This window comes from Nipponia nippon, unplaced genomic scaffold (assembly GCF_047370975.1).
Source record: "Nipponia nippon isolate SJK-2023a ecotype South Korea unplaced genomic scaffold, ASM4737097v1 scaffold_28, whole genome shotgun sequence".
Taxonomy (NCBI): domain Eukaryota; kingdom Metazoa; phylum Chordata; class Aves; order Pelecaniformes; family Threskiornithidae; genus Nipponia; species Nipponia nippon.
The window spans coordinates 424,896-444,907 of NW_028262345.1; the positions used below are offsets into that span (position 1 = coordinate 424,896).

Genomic DNA, 20,012 nt, shown 5'->3' on the forward strand with positions numbered 1-20,012 from the left:
CAGAGGGCGGCTGCAAATCGTGACTGCTCCGTTTAATGCGTCAGTGTGAAAATCCCAGAGAAAAGTCGAGAAAGCGCCCCAAAAACAACCCCGGAAAGGTGGTGGTTTTGTTTTTTTTTTTTTGGGGGGGGGGGGGGTGGGGTTTTTTCTTTTCCACGTCACGGTGCATGCGCGGGGAGGGGGGGGGGGGGGACGACGTCAAAAATCACCCTCCCCGCGCCGGAGAGGGAGGGGAAGGGGCTCAGCGCCCCGCAGCCGGCGTGTGTTTGGCGGGAGAGGGCTGGGGGGAAAGGAGGCGCTCGGAGGAGGAGGAGGAGGAAGAGGAAGAGGAAGAGGAAGAAGAGGAAGCGCCGCTCAGGGCGGACTGGAGGTAAACCGTCTTGTGAAAGAGTCTGTTGCTGAGGAAAACCACCAGGGAGAAGAGACGGAGCTGGAAGTGGCTGAAAGGGAAGGGGAACCCGTCAGGCTCCCGGCGTCGGAAAAGCGTTCCCGACGCCGGGAAAAGCCGCGGCGGCGGCGGCGGGGGGGGGGATTCCGGGGCGGATTGGAGGGGCACTCACTAGGTTTTGCCGGGGGTGCGGGCTTCGTTGGCGCTGATGATGAAGAGAGGGAAGAGGATGGAGAAGAGGCAACCGCTGGAAAAGGGGGGAAAAAGGATAAAATTCAGGTAACGGTAAAAACGGAGCGGGTTTTACGTAGAGGAGGGGCTCTAAGATGGCGGCCCGGCAACGCACCTGATGATGTAAGAGGATTGCATCGCCGTGAGGAAAGCCAGCGGCAAGCCGAAGCCGAAGTAGTAAGGCCAGTTCCTCTCGATGTTGGATAAGCGCTGGTGCATTTCGATCCCTGGCGGGAAGAAAATCCGGCGGGAAGGAGCTCGTCACGGTTGGCTCCGGATCAACCCGGCAGGGAAAGGCGGCTCGGGCGCCGTTTTGAGGCGAAAAAGCCTCGGTTTGGGGAAAAAAAAGGGAGCGGCGCTCACCTTTGTTGAACCAGCGGTACTCGAAGCAGTAGAGGGAGTAGAGCAGCGACATGTGGAGGAGGCTGACGAGCTGGCCGACGAGATCGATGGGGAAGAGGCTCACGATCATTCCCTAGGGATAACAAAAAGGGAGGAGGGGAGGCAGGAGCGCTCCGGAATCGCCCCGTTATTTATTTTTTTGGGCTGGTGACGGCGTAAGCTCACCTGGATGAGGAAGAGCGCCTGCAGCAAGAGGTTGAACAACATGTCGGCGATGATTTTGCTGACGCTGGGGAAGGGATGAGGCTTTCTGCCGGAAACTTCGAAGGCCAGATCCGCGATGTCCTGCCCCCCCCCCCGCCCCCAAAAAAAAATAAATCCGCGGAAAAGGGGATAAGGAGGCGATTCCCCGCCTCGTTCCGGGTGCGGGATGCCGTCACCCACCTGGAACCAGATGGCGTTGACCACTTTGCTGAGCACAAAGAGGGGAAGGACCCAGAGGGCGCTGAAAATGGAGGTGAGGAGGAACTCGAGCCAGGACCAGACGTCGCCGTGCAAGGAGGGGTCGCCTTCGAGGGGGGGGAAAAACCACGTCAGGAAGCGGCGGGATATCGGGAGACGCCTCCGACCCCAACCTTTGCTCTTGAAATCAACGTTCCCCGTTCGCTTTTTATTTAATGGTGAAAAAAAAACAACCAACAACCAACCCACCCCGTGGGTACTTACCGATGATCTGCGCCGTGACCGACTGGAGGACGGGGATGAATACTCGGTAAAACAAGAAGAGACTAAGCTGCGGGGGGAAAAAAAGAAACAAGGGGTTCTCGGCGAGGCGTCGCGCCGTCGTTTCTCCCGCTCCCCGCCTCAGCCTGCTCCTCCACGCAGCGATCCGTGAACACGGAACCGAGGATCTCTGCTTAAACCCGGTCAAAATCTATAATCGAGCCCGCGACCGGAATGTTTTCCACGCGGATTTCTCGTCCCCGGCCGCGGTTTCGTGGAAGAGCGAAGGCGGCGATTTATTAGGCTGCTTCGTTAAGGATTAGCCTCGTTAAACGGCCGCGGTGAGGCCAGAGCTGAGGAAATGTCTTTAATCTATCAATAATCAATTTGCTAAAGCGATATCCCAGGCGGCGACGGAGCAGGGATTGAATATTTGGGGGAAAAGGGGTCTCAAAGACTCGGAAAACAGCTCGGGTTTACCGCGCGGCTTTCCCAAGCGAGCCTCCGATCCTCTATCCCTTAAAACACACCATCGGGACTGGGAATTTCACGGCTCCGACCAATTCCCGCAGCCAAGCCGAGGGCTCACCACCGACAGCGTACGTTCCCGCTCACCGGAGCGGGGCTTTTTAACAGGGAAAAGAATAAAAATCTCCCGCTTACCCAGAATACGCCTCCGTTCCAGGCGCAACACTGAAATATCCGGCTCACTATCCGGGGTTCGCTGCGGAGGAGCAGGAGAGAGACGGGTGAGAGGCGCGGTAAGGTGCCAACGCCTGGACAAACGTCCCCTAAACAAGCGACAACCGCTTCCGTCCCGCGTTTTGGATGCCTTAGGGATGGCGCGGAGAAACGGCTCAACCGATTCGATCCGAACCACGGGGGATCCTGGGAGAAATCCGGGCGCAGATGCGCGCCAGGTTCCAACCAGCGTAGGAGATTTACCTCAGGGAGACGCTTTCAACCTTTATTAATTCCCCGTCTCCGCACCGAAACGGAAGAAAAGCAAAGCTTTCTTCCAGTTTTTTAAGCATTTATTAGAGATTTCGGGTTTTGTGCTCTTCAAAACTCTCGCCGCGATAAAATTAGGGCCTTTTGGGTGCTTTTTGTTTTTGGAAGAGGCTGTTTTCAGCTCGGGGTTTCGGCTTCTCTCGCTTTGCAGCGTTACCTACGGCGGCTCTGCGGGACGCCGCAGCGCTTTTCCCGTCGGCTTCTGCTTCCTTTCGTTACAAGGAAAACCAGGAAAACACGACTGTTTAATCCCCCCGTATAGGAATTATGTATAATATAGGAATGATATATAATTCCTCAAGGGCAGCCCGCGTGCCGGAACATCTGTGAGCTGGGAGGGATCGGGAATTCTCCATCACCTCGAGTTAAAGTCGGACTACCGCCGAGCGAGTCGGAATCATTTGTCAAGACGTCTCGAAAAGCGTCTCGCTGACCAAACGTCGCCGCGTTCGGCGCCAGCCCGACCGTCATCAGGGCAGCGGAGAAACGTTTCGGCACGGTTTGGGAGGCAGACGGAAGAACGGATGCTGTTTCAGCTCCCACGCGGATGCAATTCCGGCATTTCCAGCCTCAGTAGACGGTTGCGGGGGAAAAAAAAAGAGACTCGATCCGCCCCGGATGCGTAAATTGGATCGGAGCTGCCGTTTCTTCCCTGATCCCGCGACTGCCACCAAAAAAACCCCAATTTTTGAGATGGCACGAGCGCTCGGGAAGACAAGAAACCCAGAAATCTTTCAGCTTTATAACTCCACACCTTCTATTATTATTATTTCAAACTAATTGCGTGCTAATTGTCAAACGTCGTAGAAGGTCTGACGACTTATCTCACGGTAACAGCTCCAGTGTCGTCACACGGAGTGGAAAAAGGAGTGGAAAAAGGGCGTTTCCATCACGTTTTCCATATTTATTGGCTCCGCGCTTCAGTGCGACTGGGTTTACGGACCGTTTGCCAACGTACGCCGCAAGCGCTGCCAGGTCTCCGACGGATCCAACAAGTATTTTTTACGGAGATCTTCGTGCGGGCAACAATTATGGCTTTATTTCTTAAACCCCGCTTACCTCAACTTCCCTTTTAGCCAGGCTACCGCGATACGGCGGATATTTAGGAGAAAAAAAAAACCCCGAAAGCACAAACTCAGCCAAATCGCTGTGACTCGCGGAGGTTTTGCAATTCGCCGGGCTCCTCAAAGCTCCGGGCGGAGTCGCGCTCGCTCTCCCTGCCCTCGACGGCCTACAAGCGAAGCGGCGAACGACCCGACGTACGACGCATCGGGCCCCGTACTCACGTCTCCTGCTTCTTCTCCTCCATGTGAAACCTCCGCTGGGCGAGCGCGCTGTTCGCTCTCCTTCGCCTCTGCTCTTCCCTTTTCTGCTGGATCCGGGCGTCCAGCTTGGAGATGGTGCAGATGCCCCAGATGGAGTCCTTAATTCCCTGCGGATATGAGGGGAGGCCGTCACGCTCCACTCCGCAAGAGAGGAGGGAGGGGATGCGGCCCACCCAGGCCACCGAAAACCTCCCCGGACAGGGATTTTAGCGCGGCCGGCCTCGCTCCCCGGCTAGCAGGGGAAGCCAGCGCCAGGCTGAGCCGGAGCCAAGGTTCGGAGCAGCGACGGCGACTGTTTTCCACGGCCCGGTGACCTAAATCACCGCACGTTCCAGCAGTATTTTCCCTTTTATTTATTTATTTATTTTTTTTAAAAAAGGTGTGATTTCTCATCCCATATCCGCTATTTATAACCCTGGCAAAAGCCAAAGAGTCGGATCTCTCCCAGCCCGTTTCTTCCGCCTGGCAGAAAGCCCTTCTTCCCCTGCCAGCATTCCTAAGGCCAAGAAAATAGAACGACACAAAATGTTTCGGATGTGCGAAGTCCTCGCGGCCGGACTATAGGTACAAGCTTGATGGAATAAAAACATCCCAGAAACATCCTCGCATCAGCCACGTCCGTGCCAACCCGTTTCCCTTAAAAGACTCCTAGTACTCCACGCGCAGTGATTTCCAGCCTCAAAAGCCATCGTTATCAAAATTTCCCTTCAAAATAAAGACCGTAAGGACGCTAGCGTGAGCCAGGACAGTGTCACTACCCAGGTGACCCACACGCCAGTTCGGTATACGGAGTTTTTGACCAAAAAGGATAAATTTTGATGCCAAACGCGTGTCCTAAAATGGAAAAACGTGATGCTGCTGGTACCTAATGAGGTGGAAATTAATTACACGGGCTGCTCTCCCCGCTGCTTTACAGATGGCGTGAGGGCATCGTGAAACGACACGAGTCCTCCCGCGTTAGATCGTGGCCAGCGCGCCACAGCTTTTTAAGATCAAATCGAGTTATTTGTGGAAACCAGTTGTTTCTTAGTGTCACGTCACGAATGTTTTTAAGCCTGTATTTACACCTGGATGATACAAGACAGCGCGGGAGCACCGAGTTCACGCGACGCCTCATCACCGTGACACAACTGCGACGTTCATACTATAAATTAACTCTTGCCCAGAGGAAATCCGTCGCAGGTTCGGCAGCGCCCCGGAGGAACACCGAGCCCTTTGCAACAGGCACACGGCACAAGGACCGGCTCGGGAGGAAATCATCCCAGAAAACACCTGGGGAGCAACACATCCCGCACAGCCACGTCAAATCTAACCGTCACCGGCGAGCAGAAAGCTTGCCTACGGGTACCTCTGCTTTACAAAATTGACGTCTTTGGTTCAAATACACCCACAGCCCCTTTTCCTTCAAATTTTTTAATCCACCCTCGAGGACGTAGGGAAGGAGGGTGCTCCCCACATCAAACGAGACCAGTCCCTACGACAGAGGGCCCGAAAGGCGGAGACTTACCCTGACGAGGTCATGAAGGAAGGTTTTCACGCTGTCCGCCATCTCGACTCCAGCATCACCTCTGGTTCCAAAACTATCAACTACAGGGAGAGGGGAAAAGCCGAACCCAAACCTCTCTCATCCTGGAGAGATGGGAAACGGGTGGAGCCTGCGGAGAGAGAAAACACGGGACCGCGGCAGGCGTTAACAGCGTCGGTCTGAGCGGGGTAATTACAAGCTAAATCACACCCTGGCGATTTTCAACAGGCTCACTGGCTTCCCATCAGGCAACCATTCTCCAACCTACGGCCGGAGAAAGGACCTGTCCTGTTAATTCCACGGTATCTCGTATTAATGAACTTGGAGTCCCGGGAACAGCTCATATTCGGAAAAGACAAGGCAGCAGAGCCAGCCCCGAGAGGTGTGAAAACATCTTTGCTAAATCCAGCGTTAATTTAACGCTTTACAGCTCCGCGCCTCCTCTTCCTCGCACGCCGGGTAAGAATCTCGAGGTCTACAATTAGGAGCCTGACGAAACGAGGGCAGCTCTTGAGCTGTCCCATAAGCTTTTGCCCAAAAGCAGTAATTACGCCAAACAGCCCTTTGCCAAAAGCATTGTGCTAAGTCTTCTTGTAAAGCGCCGCAGAAATACAGACAGCGTCCGAAGTAAGACAAAAAAATAAATAAATCACCAGCTAATAAAACTCGGGGAGCTTTTCCACCAGGATTCAAACCACTTCTTCTCCTAGGCAGGAGCTACCGGCAGCTCTGGAGCAGGCTGGTGCCACAAGCCCCAACACGTCAGCGTTGCTGTTGCTCTCTAACACGCAGCGCAGGATACAAGCAATTAAAAATGATTACAAAAAGGTTTTTATTTTGATTATTCCGAGACAAAACCTGCCAGGGTTTGAACTGCGCTCCTGTGAAGCAGCGAATGCCAGTTCGGATGAAACTGTGGGACGGAACCTGCCTCCAGCTTCACTGACATCGAGTTAATCACAGGCACCTTCACCCTCAAACCAAGCCTCCAAAGCGGACACGCTCAGCCCCACGCACGGCGCTGGGGTCTTTTCGCTTCAGCCTGGCATCCGAGGCATCCAAGGTCCGGGTCGCGGCAGAAACAAAAGGCAGAAAGGAGCGTTTTCTTTGTTCCAGGCGGCCGCGCCTCGCCACCCTTCAGGCTCGGAAATGTGTATGTTAAATACAGCGAGACCTGACCCGGCTTCTGCAGAAGGCCCTGCCTGATTTATTGTGACCCAGGGGTATTGCTGGGTGACTGGGGGGCACCCCAGGGTTGGGGGTCCCCGTGCAAGGCGGGGGAATCCTTGTAGCACCCCAGAGGTGCCTGGGATGGGGAGCCCAGACCTGCCCCACAGTTATGCCCCACTGTTAGTGGGGGTGAGCCCCGTGGGTGCCCCGGGGTGGGAGCTCAAATTTACCTCAGGGTTGTCCCTGCCATTACTGGGGGCAGCCACCCCTAGAGCTTCCTCGGGAGGGGAGGGGGGGGGACACAATTTCAGCTCAGGGCTGTCTCCATGGTCCCAGAGAAGCGTCTGTGGGGGGCACAGTCACCTCAGGGCTGCCCCGCGGTGGCCCTGGGGCCCAAAATTACCTCAGGGTTGCCTCATGAATCCTCAGATTACCTCAGGGTTGCCCCACAGATCCCCAAATTACCTCAGGGTTGCCCCACAGTCACCTCAGGGCTGCCCCCATGGTGGCCCGGGAGCCCAAAATTACCCCAGGGTTGCCCTATGGATCCTAAAATCACCTCAGGGTTGCCCCACGGATCCTAAAGTTACCTCAGGGTTGCCCCACGGATTCCCCGGGACCCAAAATTACCTAAGGGTTGCTCCACGGATCCCAAAATTACCTCAGGGTTGCCCCACAGATCCCCAAATTACCTCAGGGTTGCCCCATATTCTCCCCAAGGCCCACGGTTACCTCAGGGCTGCCCCCATGGTGGTCCCAGGGCCCAAAGTTGCCTCAGGGCTGACCCACGGATCCCCAAATTGCCTCAGGGTTGCTCCACGGACCCCAAAATTATTTCAGGGCTGCTCCACGGATCCCCAAATTACCTCAGGGCTGTCCCACGGATCCCCCGAGACCCCAAATTACTTCAGGGTTACCCCACGGATCCCCCGGGCCCCCAGATTACCTCAGGGTTGCCCCACGGCTCCCTTGAGGCCCACGGTTACCTCATGACTGTCCCCACAGTCCCCGGGGGGGGGGGGACCCCCATGGCCTCCCCCGGTAACCTCCGGGCCGCCCCCCACCGCCAGCTCGGGGCTCCCCCCGGTCCCCGCCCGCACTCACCGGCGGCCGCGGGCTGCGGGCCGAGGGGGGCACGGCGCGGCAGAGCGGCCCAGCTCCCGGCGGCCCGGCCGCCACGCAGCGCGCAGGCGCCGAACCTCCCGCCACTGCGCAGGCGCGGGGGCCGCCGCGCCGGCGGGGGGGGGCTGATGCGCATGCGCACGGCTGCCGCCGGCTTGCTGCGCCGCGCCGCCAGGGGGCGCCAAAGGGCGCGGTGGGGGGTAATTGGGGATAATGGGGGATACTGGGGGGAATGGGGGATACTGGGCGATAATAGGGGACGCTGGGGGAAATGGGAGGATATTGGGGGGATACTGGGGACAAATGGGGGGGATACTGGGGGGAATGGGGGATACTGGGCGATAATGGGGGACGCTGGGGGAAATGGGAGGATATTGGGGGGATACTGGGGACAAATGGGGGGGATACTGGGGTGATAATGGGGGACGCTGGGGGGAAATGGGAGGATATTGGGGGGATACTGGGGACAAATGGGGGGGATACTGGGGGGAATGGGGGATACTGGGCGATAATGGGGGACGCTGGGGGGAAATGGGAGGATATTGGGGGGATACTGGGGACAAATGGGGGGGATACTGGGGTGATAATGGGGGACGCTGGGGGGAAATGGGAGGATATTGGGGGGATACTGGGGACAAATGGGGGGGATACTGGGGGGAATGGGGGATACTGGGCGATAATGGGGGACGCTGGGGGGAAATGGGAGGATATTGGGGGGATACTGGGGACAAATGGGGGGGATACTGGGGTGATAATGGGGGACGCTGGGGGGAAATGGGAGGATATTGGGGGGATACTGGGGACAAATGGGGGGGATACTGGGGTGATAATGGGGGACGCTGGGGGGAAATGGGAGGATATTGGGGGGATACTGGGGACAAATGGGGGGGATACTGGGGGGAATGGGGGATACTGGGGGTAATGGGGAGTAATAGGGGGACACTGGGGGGAAATGGGGGGAATAATGGGGGACACTGGGGGGAAATAGGAGGATACTGGGGGAAATGGGAGGATACCAGGGTAATAATGGGGGATACTGGGGGCAATGGGGAGTAATAGGGGAACACTGGGGGGAAACGGGGAGTAATAGGGGGACATTGGGGGTAATGGTGGGATAATGGGGGATACTGGGGAGAAATGGGGAGTAATAGGGGGATACTGGGGGTAATGGGGGGATAATGGGGACTCTGGGGGGAAATGGGGGCAATGGGAGACACTGGGGGAAATGGGGGACACTGGGGGGTATAATGGAGGATACTGGGGGGTAATGGGGGGTTAATAGGGGACACTGGGGGGTAATGGGGGATACAACGCGGACACTGGGAGTGGGGGCACTGGAACGTAATGGGGACACTGGGGGGCGAATAGGAGGTAGCGGGGACACTGGGGATACTGGCACTGGGGACAGCGGGGCTGGATAATGTGGACAGTGGGTATGGGAACAGAGTGGGGACACTGGGGCCGCCCCCCCCATTTAATCCCCCGGCACACACACCATCCATCCCTTTTATTTCTCCAGGCCACACCAGTCCCCCCCCCTCCAGACTGGGTCCCCGTGCCTCAGTTTCCCCCCCCCCCGCCCCCGGCTCCATCAAACCACCCCATCCTCCTCCAGCGGCTCCCCCTCCGCCAACCTCCTCCATCCCAACCGCCCCAGATCCAGGCTCTCGTACCGACCCCTCACCACCAGTTCGGCCACGGCTCTGCCGGCGGCGGGCGAGTGTTGTAACCCGTGTCCGCTAAAACCGGCGGCTAAAAATAGATTTTCTAATTTGGGGTGAGGACCCAGCACCCCGTTCCGATCGAAGGCGTTATAGTCGTAGTAGCCCGCCCAAGCCCCGCGGGGACGGAGGGATGCGAAGGCTGGGACTCGCCGAGCCAGCCGCGGCCAGACCTCCTCCTGGAAAAAATCATGATCCACCGAGAGATCGCCGGGATCCGGCTCGTCCTCCTAGAAAACGATAAATTGGGAGGGGTTAAAAAAATAATAAATTAAGGGGGGAAATAATATAGGGGACCCCCCCCCGCGCGGGCTCACCTCGGGTGGGCTCATGCTGCCCAGGTAGTTGCCGGCGATGCCGTCGCGGCGAAAATAAGCGCCGGTGGTGTCGACGAGGAGGGGGCAGGAGAAGCCGGGGCCGTCGGGGCAGTGCCAGGAGTACACGTACCTATAGGGGTGGGGGGCACCCCCCCCAAAAAAAATAGGGCTGAGGGGTTTAGGTTCCCTCCTGACGCCGGATGGGGGGTGGTAGGGGCGGGGATGCGTCCCCCCCAAAAAAAGAAATAGCATTGAGGGGTTCGCGTGGCTCCCTGATGGATTGGAGGGGTGGGGGGTACTAAGATGCCGCCCCCCCCCCCAAAAAAATAAAGGACCAAGGGGTTCACCCACCATAAAGAGGTGATGCCAGGGTGCCCCCCCCCCCCACTGTGAACCCCAAAAATTCCACACCCCCCCCCCCCCCACCTCTTCCTGGGCTGGATGGGGAGGGGGGGCTGGCACAGCCCCTTCGGCAGCCCGGCCGCCTCCAGCAGCTCCCCGGCCCAGGCGCCGGCAGCGTTGACCACGATGGCGCAGGAGACGGGCTGGTATTCCAGGCTGTCCGGCATGTGGATCTGGGGGGGGACACACACCCCCGTGGGGGGGTCACGGACACTCGTGGGGACCCCCCCCCGCCGCTGCGTGGGGTGCGGGGGGCCGGACGCACTCACGTGGACGTATCTGATGCGGGCGGTCACCGGTGTCGGTCCCTGCGGTGGCATCGTGTCCTTGGCCGAGGTGACAAAACCTGGAGGGGTTTTTTTTTGAGGGGGGTGTGTGTGAGATTGAGGGGTCCCGGGGGTGGTGGTGGGGGGTTCCCCGTTGTGTGTCCCCCCCTCTCCTCACCTCGCACCTCCCCGGCGCAGCTGTGGACCCCCAGGGACATGGCTTTGCGTCGGAAAGCACTGAGGAGGGTCCAGGGGTCGAACCAGCCTTCATCCTCCAGACCTGGGGGGGGGAAAACACGCGTGGGGGGGGGCACCTAAAAAAATCCTAATTTGGGGGGGCTGGACCCCCCATTTCCCCAAATAAAGTGAGGATGAGGGATGCACTCAACAGGGATAGGGATGGAGATGAGGATGGGGAGGATGGGGATGAGGATGGGGAGGATGAGGATGGGGGGGGATGAGGATGGGGGGGTCCCCACGCCCCCTCCATGTACCGTAGGACGCCACGGCCACGTCCTCCGTGTCTATCCAGGGGAATTTCGCCTTCAGCTGGCTGGGGGACAGCAGGGCCACCTGCGCCCCTTCCTCCCTGAGGACGGCCAGCGTGCGGAGGTGGGGGTCAGGATGAGACCCTCACCCCAAAAAAACCCAACAACCCCCCCGGGGGGGGGTTTGTGCGTGTGGCCCCCACCTCTGGAGCCGGACGGTGGCCTCCAGCCTGGCAGCGCCCTGCGGGGAGGCGAGGAAGAGGTATCCCGAGGGCTGGAACTGGATGTCGATGGGGGGCTCGTTCGGCACCCCAAGGTGCTCCTGTAAGGGGAGGGGTACCCTGGTGAGCGGGGCTGGACCCCCCCCAAAATACCCCCCCCCCCCCAAAATAACCCCACATACGTTAATGTTGCGGAGGAAGCTGGCGGAGAAACGGGACATGCGGATATTTTCCGGGAGGGAAAACTGCTGCCGGATCCCCCCCACTGACAACACCGTGGAGGCTCGGGAATACTGAAGAAGACACCCCCCCCCCCCCCAGAATAAAATGGGGTTCACGGGGGGTCCCCATGGACGTACCCCACCCCGGGAGGGGGGTGTCTCACCGTGGGGTCCCGCTCCACCACCAGCACCCTCATGCCGTGCCGCCGGCCCTCCAGCGCCTTCAGCCAGTAAGCCACCGACCAGCCCACCACGCCGCCCCCCACCACCACCACGTCGGCTTCTTCGGGGGGGCGTGGGCCCGGGGGGGTCCCCGGGGGGGTCCAGTCCCCCCACCCGCCCCCCCAAGCTGGCAGCTGAGCCTTCAGGGTCTGACCCAGGCGCCCCAGAAGCGGCCCCAAATCTGCAGGGACATTTGGGGGGGGGGGGGCTGCCAGGCCTGGGAGGGGCACAGCTGGCAGCCCCCCAGGACCTCCCAGTTCCCTCTGCATCCCCTGGGACCCCCCTCGGCCCCTCTGGGACACCCCAGGACCCCCTGGGATGCCCCCAGGTCCCCCCGAGTACCCTGGGAGCCCCTCCAGTCCCTCCTGGGTCCCCCCCAGGACCCTCTGCATCCCCTGGGACCCCCCAGGACCCCCCCAGTTCCCTGGGTGCCCCCCTCAGGCCCCTTTGGGACTCCTCCAGGCCCCCCTGGAACACCTCAGGACCTTCTGGGAACCCCCAGGACCCTGGGACCCCCCCCAGTCCCTCCTGCGCCCCCCCCAGTGCCCTCTGGGACCCCCAGGACCTTCCCAGTTCCCTGGGTGCCCCCCCAGAACTCTCTGGGAACCCTCCCAGTCCCTCTTGGGTCCCCTCCAGTGCCCTCTGGGACCTCCCACAGTGCCCAGTGACCCCCCCATAACCCCTCCCATTGACCCCCCTATTCCCTGGGACCCCCCTATAACCCCCCAGACCCCCCAGTGACCCCCTCATTCCCTGGGACCCCCCCATAACCCCCCCCATTGACCCCCCTATTCCCTGGGACCCCTCTATAAGCCCCCCAGTGACCCCCCCATTCCCTGCACCCCCCACTGACCCCCCTATTCCCTGGGACCCCCCCTAAACCTCCTCAGACTCCCCCCAGTAACCCTGCCGTTCCCAGGGACCCCCCCATAACCCCTCCCAGTGACCCCCTCATGCCCTGGGACCCCCCCATAACCCCTCCCAGTGACCCCCCCATTCCCTGGACCCCCCCAGACCCCCCAGTGACCCCCCCATTCCCTGGGACCCCCCTATAGCCCCCCAGTGACCCCCATTCCCTGGGACCGCCCTATAGCCCCCCCAGACCCCCCGTGACCCCCCCCATTCCCTGGGACCCCCCTATAGCCCCCCCAGACCCCCCAGTGACCCCCCCATTCCCTGGGACCCCCCTATAGCCCCCCCAGACCCCCCAGTGACCCCCCCATTCCCTGGGACCCCCCTATAGCCCCCCCAGACCCCCCAGTGACCCCCCTATCCCTTTGCCCCCCCCCCCGAGGCCCCTCCCGCCCGCCGTGACCCCCTCAGACCCTCACAGCCCGCCCCCCCGGTGCCCAGGAGCCCCCCCCTCCCCGGGCCTCACCGCGGAAGATGTCGGAGCCGAGCGGGGCCGAGGTGCGGAGGGGGCGACCCCGAGCCCCCCCCGGTCCCGGGGACCCCCCCGGGCCCCCCCGCCACGGCGGGCGCAGAGCGCGCCCCCAGCCCAGCATACCGCCTGGCCACGCCCCCCCTCCACGCCCCCTTATTAACATAACCCCGCCCCATCCTCCCATTCGCCCCCCTCCCGCCGCCGCCACGCCCCTTCCCCTCCGCTCCGCCAATGGGAGCGCGGCGGGGCGGCGGCTTCCGGCGGAAGCGCGGTGGGCAGTGCGACGTGTGCCGGGCCCGGCGCCGCCGCCGCCATGCTCGATTTCTTCACCATCTTCAGCAAGGGCGGCCTCGTCCTCTGGTGCTTCCAGGGCGTCCGCGGGCCCGCCGCCGCCGCCACCGCGCCCGTCAACGCCCTCATCCGCTCCGTCCTCCTGCAGGTCTGCGCGGGGCTGCCGGGACCGCCTGCGGGGGGTCGGGCCGGACCATCTGCTGGGGGGGGGTGGGCTGGGCCACCTGTACGGGGACTGGGCCACCTGTACGGGGACTGGGCCACCTGTACGGGGGGCTGGACCGTCTATAGGGGGAGGTGGGCCACTTATAAGCAGGGCTGGACCACCTGTTAATAGGAGGCTGGGCCAGCTGGGGGGGGGGGGCTGGACCACCTACCGGGGAGGGCCTGGGCCACCTGTAAGGGGTGCTGGGCCACCTGTAAGGGGTGCTGGATCGCCTGTAAGGAGGAGTGGGCCGCCTATTAAGGGGCGCTGGGCTACCTATTAAGCGGTGCTGGGCCACCTATAAAGCGTACTGGAACACCTATAAAGGGTACTGGGCCACCTGTAAGGAGGGGTGGGCCACCTATGAGGGGGGGCTGGACCACCTATAAAAGGTACTGGACCACCTGTAAGGTGGCACTGGGCCACCTATGAGGGGGGACTGGGTCCCCTATAAAGGGCACTGGACCACCTGTAAGGAGGGGTGGGCTACCTATAAGGGGTGCTGAGGCAGGGCTGGGCCACCTATAAGGGGTGCTGGACCACCTGGGGGGGCGCTGGACTACCTATAGGGGGTACTGGACTACCTGTAGGGGGGCCGGACCACTTTTTGGGGAGGGGGGTGATTTGGGGGGGGGGGTCTCTGTGCTGCCGGCCCCCCCCTTCCGAGGGTTCCTCTCCCCTAGGAGCGAGGCGGCAACAACTCCTTCACCCATGAAGCCCTCACGCTCAAGTACAAACTGGACAACCAGTTCGAACTGGTGTTTGTGGTAAGCGACCTCCCCCGGGAGGGCCCCGAACCCCCCAGGGAGGGGGATTGTCCCAAAAAAAGGAGGGAATAAAGGAAAAACAAAGGGATTTTTAACCGTGTACGGCTGCGGATCGACGCCCTGGAGCGGGCCTCCTCGTTCCTGGCTCCAGAAGGGTCTCGGGGAGTCTGTTTTTAATCACCTGCGATAGGATTAAAACTCGTTAAACCTCAAAGAGAAGCTGTACAGGCTGCTACATCCTAATAAAACTTTTTACTTTGACCAGATCTATTTAAAAAAAGCCAGGAATGTGTCACTCCTTTACCTGAGAAAATATTTTAGCGCTCTCCCTTTCAGTCTCCCCATACCTTATCTCCGTAAATCCACAAAACCTTCCGTACCTAAAGATAAGCAAAAGGCTTTTTGCTCTCTCTCCATGTGTTTTTGTTGCCGTGAAACCCATTTTTATCGGTGTCGCCTTTTAAATGGCTGTGCCGGTTTTATTTCTTTTTATTTTGAGAGTGTATTAAAAGCTGGGGCGGGGGGGGGTCAGATTAGAAAACGTAGCCCGAAGCCTGCTGAAATTAAAGATCTCCATATCAAACGGCGAGGTTTTCGCTTCCTTGCCAGCTAGATGCCGCGATTAAATTAGCTGGAAGAGGAACATCTTTTCGCTGTGCCGCTTCGCAGGTGGGGTTTCAGAAGATCCTGACTCTCACCTACGTCGACAAGTTGATAGATGACGTCCACAAGGAGTTCAGAGACAAATATCGCAACGAGTTCCAGCAGAAAGGCACCCTGGGCCTCCTAAACGGCACCTTTGATTTTAAAGATGACTTCATGCGCCTTCTCCGGTAGCAGAGCGTGATTTTAATTTATTCTTTTTTTCCTCTCAAGTTTCCATTTAGAGCGGAGATAGATGGGGGGGGAGGGGAAAGAGCTGGAATTCAGGCTAACGGGCCACCTCCCCGCAGGGACGCCGAGGAGAGCAGTAAAGTCCGAGCTCCCACGGTAATGAAGACGTTTGAGCAGTCTCTCAAGTCCCAGAAGACTGTCAAGTGTATGATAGAAACCCGAGGGGAGAAACCAAAGGAGAAAGTCAAGAACAAGAAGAATAAAGGCTCTAAAAAAGAGGGTGAGTTTACGGGAAAGATCCATGGGGAGGGGAAATAAATATTCCAGAGCTCCGCGTCGCAGCCTGCGCTTTCCCGGTCCTCTGGTAGCACCCGAACGCTGCTCTGAGCTCGTGTCGGGGCTCTTTCCGTCAGGAACCGAAGCTGTGGCAGCGCCCGGTAAAGCGTCCGCGGGTGACAAGCAACCCTCCGCAACCGGGGAGAGGGAGGAACTGACCAAGGATGAAATCCTGCAGAAAAACCGGGAGGAATTCTTCAAGAGACACATGAAAGCGGGGGAGAAGTCCAGGTGGGGAACGAGGGCAGGGTCGGTCCACCCGTGCTTCAAACCAGCTCTTCCTGGTGTCCCTCGGCCACAGCTGAGCGTCTCCTTCCTTCAGTGACCCCTGAAAGTCAGATTTTGCTTTCCCAGACCTTATTTCCCTTTCCCTTATTTCCCTGCTTGCTGGGAAAGGGCACGCTCGGGGTCCTGGAGGGGTAACAGAGCCTGATCCCTTCCCTGGGAGGCCCAGAAACCCAGCCTGCGCCTGGGAGAGGCCCAGATCTCTTTTTAGCGAGGCTTCCCCGCTGTGAGCAAAGGGCAGCGGCGCGTCGATGCCTGCCTCGAGGTAAAGCGGCCTGCTACAGGGTTAAAGTTCAGATAAATAAACTCCGGAGACTGAATCAGCCAGGTTTAGCCTTCATTTCTGCCTTTTTGGGTAATCCGGGCGCTTAATTTTCACATTTTCTAAGGAAGCGATTGCTGCTGCTTCCCTGCGCTGAACAAAACGTGTTTCTGGTCTTTATTTCAGCAAATCCCCAAAGCCGGAGGCACAGAAGGAGAAGGGGAAGAAGCCCCGAGTGTGGGATCTGGGGAACTCTAATGCCAAAGTACTCGATTACAGTAACTCCGCTACCAACGGGAGCGCGGAGGCTTGTCCCGTGGAGGAATTTGACCCTGATACAGTAAGGAAAAAAAATCAGGTCGCTCTGTCCGCTGTAGCGCGTTGTTCTGGGATCAGCTGGGCGTTGCAAACCCAGCCTGGTCTCCACGGCTGGCTGAGAAGGTCCGAGAAACGGGGATCGCGGCGCCCGGCCCATAAAGCTGCCGCCTAAAGGATGTTTTCACCTGCAAACGGTGTCAGGTGGGGTCGATGCGCTGAGCCTGCGTGGCAAAGATTTCTGCAGAGCCGCCTCCGCTGCTCGTGATAACTCGGTGCTGCCTGTGGCGGCGAAAGCGGGCAGGGGGAGACGCCGGTAAACCGTTGCCTGTTTTCAGGGTGCGTCTTTTCCCCCCTCGCAGGCCCTGGGGGATCGAAATCGGGAGCCCGGCCGCCTCTATGACCTTGAGTACGAGAGCGATGACGAAGCCGAGGAGGAGAAGGTTATTCAGAACCCTTCGAAACCCAGGTAGAGGCTGCTGCAGCCCCCGCTTGTCACACGCTTCTTAATTTCTCTCCTGTAACTCCCCTTCCAGTCTAACCGGTAAAGCACTGGGGACAAACTGGTGCGTTTGGTAGCTGCGTGGTGGGCTCTCCTTGCATCTGGCCGTTGCGTGTCCTACGCAACTCGCTCCTCGAACCTAAAGCTTGCTCTGTTTCTCCGCAGCGCGAAGAAGGGTGGCCTGGGGGGCATGTTTGGCATGCTGAAAGGCCTGGTGGGCTCCAAGAGCTTGACGAGAGAGGACATGGACCCCGTCCTGGAGAAGATGAAGGATCACTTGATCGGTACGTCTGGATCCGCTGGGAGCGGGTTAGTTTGAGGTGGTTCCCTGCGCTCCATCGGGAACCCACCCACGGTTTGGGATGTTCTTGCCCGCAGGGACCGTGGTGGGTTCCTGTCTCGTCGCTGGGGAGCCCTGGAGAGCCCATCAGAAGGGGGGCAAGGGTCTAGGCTGGTGGGGACGCCGACGCCGTCCTTCCCTTGACGCTGATGTCCGGTGTGCGTAACCTCCTCAGCAGCGCTAACTCCCCTTCTCTCCCTCTCTTTCTCAAAGCCAAAAACGTGGCAGCTGAGATCGCGGTGCAGCTCTGCGAATCGGTGGCTAAGAAACTGGAAGGGAAGGTGATGGGGACGTTCACCAGTAAGTGGCCGTGTGGTTGTGAACCATTCCTGCTTGTGGGTGGGGGCTCAGGAGCGTTCCCCAGGCGTGACGGGTTCTCTGTCCGTCTTCTCCTTCCCAGCGGTGACCTCGACGGTGAAGCAGGCCCTGCAGGAAGCTCTCGTGCAGATCCTGCAGCCCCAGCGCCGCGTGGATGTCCTCCGCGACGTCATGGATGCCCAGCGCCATCGCCGACCCTACGTGGTCACTTTCTGTGGCGTCAACGGTGTGGGGAAGTCCACCAACCTGGCCAAGGTAGGACGTGGTCCTCCCGGCTCTCTGGGACAGGTGCTGAGGTCGGGCTGTGGCTGCTAACGAGTTTGGGTTTTGTTTTTTTTTTTTTTTTTGATCTGTTGCCACCTACAGATCTCGTTCTGGCTCATCGAGAACGGTTTCAGCGTCCTCATCGCCGCCTGCGACACCTTCCGAGCGGGAGCGGTGGAACAGCTCCGCACCCACACCCGTCGCCTCAACGCCCTGCACCCTCCGGAGAGTCACGGCGGGCGGACCATGGTGCAGCTCTACGAGAAGGGTTACGGCAAGGACGCCGCCGGGATTGCCATGGAGGCCATCTCTTACGGTAGGTGGAAAACTGTTGGCGGGAGACGCCGTTTCGGGGGAAGCGTCCTGCTTAACGCTGCCTCCTCGTCTTCCCCAGCTCGGAACCAGGGCTTTGACGTGGTCCTGGTGGACACGGCCGGCCGCATGCAGGACAACGCTCCCTTGATGACGGCGCTGGCCAAACTCATCGCCGTCAACGCTCCCGACCTGGTCCTGTTCGTTGGGGAAGCACTGGTGGGAAATGAGGCTGTGGATCAGCTGGTGAGGGTCAAGGCTTTGTTTCCTGAAAGAGCAAGGGAGGAAAAAACGCTGTTTCCGTAGGTTTTACCGGAGATCTAGACAGCGGCAGCGCCGCAAACGCGTTTCTCTGCTCTATCCCCTTCCTCAGGTCAAGTTCAACAAGGCCCTGGCTGATCACTCCATGGCCCAGACGCCGCGGCTCATCGACGGGATCGTCCTCACCAAATTCGATACCATCGATGACAAGGTAAGGAGGCCGTCGAGACGGCTCCGCGCGGAGCTTCCTGCTGGTGATCGGAGAGGGAGAGACGGGAATTGCCAAACGCGGGGCGCTTCCACGCCGTCCCCTGCCTTCCTCTTGCATTTAAGCCGTTTAACCAAAATTTAGCGGTCCGATTTCCGCGCGCGTGGGAGACGGGGCCGTGAGGTCTCTCGGTTCATACGCGTCGCCGCAGCGGGGCGTATAGGGACCACACAGCTCCGAGAAATAGGAGGAGGCTGAATATTTGACGAGCTCTTCGGCGCGTTCCCCCGAGGAGGTAGCGCCGGATTTGCAGGCTAACGCTGCTCGTTGTCCTCGGCAGGTCGGCGCCGCCATCTCCATGACCTACATCACGAGCAAGCCCATCGTTTTCGTTGGTACCGGACAAACTTACTGTGATCTGCGAAGCCTTAACGCCAAGGCCGTGGTCGCAGCGCTCATGAAGGCCTAAAACCCACCAAATCGCTGTTTGCAGATGTCCGAGAAGAACATGCTTTACCCCGTTACTGGCTAGTCTTTCCCATGTAGTGCAGAACAGAATGAAGGGATCCCCGGCGCAAAGGGTATTTTTTTTTTTTTTTTTTTGGATAAAACCCCTTTTATCCAGCAAAACCCCTTCCCTTGGGTTCCTTCATTCTGTTTTAAGCGACGCAGGCTCCCTCGCGGGGAGGCTGAATCCAGAGCTTTGTATTGTTCGTGCTGCACGGAGGGGGGAGGCAGCGCAAGGACCTGCTGTGCTTTTTTGGGGGGGGGGGGTTTGAAGGCGTTTTTGGGGGTTTTTTGAGCTGCTTTTGATTTTTAGACCAGCTTAGGGAGGACATAGGAGTGGCTTTTGGCAGGGGCGCGCAGGATAGCTTAGAAGATCGGGTTGTTCATATCGCTGCTAGCAGCGGCTCCACCGAAGCCGATAAACCAAAAAAATTGGCGGCAGCCTGCGCTGGGCTGGAGGGGAGATGTTAAATTGCCTTAAGGTCCCCGTTTCTGTCGTCACCGGGACTCCAGAGCAGGGTACCCGGCCACCGCGTATTTGGGCAGGAGCTGGAGAGCTGCGGCAGCTTGGTCCGATAGCGCTAATCGTGGCCGGAGAGGGAAGGCGGCGTGCCCCTGCCTGGCTCCTGCCCGCTGGCCTCAGCGTTATTTGCTGGTAAAAAGGAGGAAAAAAAAAAAAAAAAAAAAAAAGAAGAAAAAAATTAATACTGGAAGATAACGGTGGCTGCTTGCTGCTGTTCTGCACCCTTTCTCCCCCTCCTTCGAGTGCCTCGATCCCAGTCGGAAGCGCTACACTGAATAATACAAAACTCTCTTACGATGTCTTGTAGCTCCGTATCGCAGATGTGCTATAGTGCAATAAATTGAATGCTGTCTGCTAAAGAGACATAATTTATATAAAATAAACTTCATAATTTGTTCTCCGT

The 20,012-nt window shown here is 59.1% G+C and overlaps 3 protein-coding genes across 6 annotated transcripts; 1 reads left to right on the forward strand and 2 right to left on the reverse strand.

Annotated features, from left to right (window-relative positions):
• Nucleotides 1-13: 13 nt before the first annotated feature.
• EI24 (EI24 autophagy associated transmembrane protein) lies at nt 14-7,958 on the reverse strand. Of its 3 annotated transcripts, none has more exons than XM_087763320.1 (11): nt 7,820-7,958; nt 5,528-5,675; nt 3,982-4,127; nt 2,348-2,408; nt 1,688-1,754; nt 1,406-1,530; nt 1,187-1,306; nt 983-1,094; nt 735-846; nt 561-635; nt 14-440 (listed from the first exon to the last, which is right to left on the reverse strand). In XM_087763320.1, exons 2-11 carry the CDS (start codon nt 5,567-5,569, stop codon nt 242-244), a joined length of 1,059 nt encoding a protein of 352 aa, XP_087619446.1. In that variant the 5' UTR covers nt 5,570-5,675; nt 7,820-7,958; the 3' UTR covers nt 14-241. The 3 variants fall into 3 exon arrangements, with proteins under 3 accessions (XP_087619446.1, XP_087619444.1, XP_087619445.1); XM_087763318.1 differs by having other exon boundaries at nt 1,688-1,874; XM_087763319.1 differs by lacking the exon at nt 7,820-7,958 and adding an exon at nt 6,199-7,624 and having other exon boundaries at nt 1,688-1,874.
• A 1,470-nt stretch (nt 7,959-9,428) lies between these two features.
• On the reverse strand, nt 9,429-13,200 carry FOXRED1 (FAD dependent oxidoreductase domain containing 1). 2 transcript variants are annotated; one of them, XM_087763357.1, is made up of 10 exons: nt 13,074-13,200; nt 11,638-11,876; nt 11,435-11,545; nt 11,235-11,353; nt 11,038-11,132; nt 10,722-10,823; nt 10,547-10,623; nt 10,302-10,450; nt 9,876-10,005; nt 9,429-9,788 (listed from the first exon to the last, which is right to left on the reverse strand). In XM_087763357.1, exons 1-10 carry the CDS (start codon nt 13,198-13,200, stop codon nt 9,429-9,431), a joined length of 1,509 nt encoding a protein of 502 aa, XP_087619483.1. The 2 variants fall into 2 exon arrangements, with proteins under 2 accessions (XP_087619483.1, XP_087619482.1); XM_087763356.1 differs by having other exon boundaries at nt 10,302-10,623.
• A 137-nt stretch (nt 13,201-13,337) lies between these two features.
• On the forward strand, nt 13,338-20,005 carry SRPRA (SRP receptor subunit alpha). Its single transcript, XM_087763580.1, has 14 exons — nt 13,338-13,518; nt 14,259-14,342; nt 15,012-15,175; nt 15,296-15,456; nt 15,590-15,743; nt 16,246-16,399; nt 16,737-16,843; nt 17,042-17,160; nt 17,430-17,516; nt 17,617-17,789; nt 17,901-18,114; nt 18,193-18,356; nt 18,484-18,582; nt 18,920-20,005. Exons 1-14 carry the CDS (start codon nt 13,393-13,395, stop codon nt 19,046-19,048), a joined length of 1,935 nt encoding a protein of 644 aa, XP_087619706.1. The 5' UTR covers nt 13,338-13,392; the 3' UTR covers nt 19,049-20,005.
• The last annotated feature ends 7 nt before the right edge of the window (nt 20,006-20,012 follow it).

Bases quoted from the DNA above. Each gene is read 5' to 3' on its own strand.
- EI24 (XM_087763318.1), bottom strand. From the start codon at position 5,569: ATGGCGGACAGCGTGAAAACCTTCCTTCATGACCTCGTCAGG. The intron at 1,875-2,347 runs GTAAGCGGGAGA...GGGTTTAAGCAG, and splicing joins GGAACGGAGGCGTATTCTGG to AGATCCTCGGTTCCGTGTTC. The intron at 1,095-1,186 runs GTGAGCTTACGC...TGTTATCCCTAG, and splicing joins AGGCGCTCTTCCTCATCCAG to GGAATGATCGTGAGCCTCTT.
- FOXRED1 (XM_087763356.1), bottom strand. From the start codon at position 13,200: ATGCTGGGCTGGGGGCGCGCTCTGCGCCCGCCGTGGCGGGGGGGCCCG. The intron at 11,877-13,073 runs GTGAGGCCCGGG...ATGTCCCTGCAG, and splicing joins CGGCTCCGACATCTTCCGCG to ATTTGGGGCCGCTTCTGGGG. The intron at 10,006-10,301 runs GTGGGGGGGGGG...CCACCCCTATAG, and splicing joins CCCATCCAGCCCAGGAAGAG to GTACGTGTACTCCTGGCACT.
- SRPRA (XM_087763580.1), top strand. From the start codon at position 13,393: ATGCTCGATTTCTTCACCATCTTCAGCAAGGGCGGCCTCGTCCTCTGG. The intron at 17,517-17,616 runs GTAAGTGGCCGT...TCTCCTTCCCAG, and splicing joins GGTGATGGGGACGTTCACCA to CGGTGACCTCGACGGTGAAG. The intron at 17,790-17,900 runs GTAGGACGTGGT...TGCCACCTACAG, and splicing joins AGTCCACCAACCTGGCCAAG to ATCTCGTTCTGGCTCATCGA.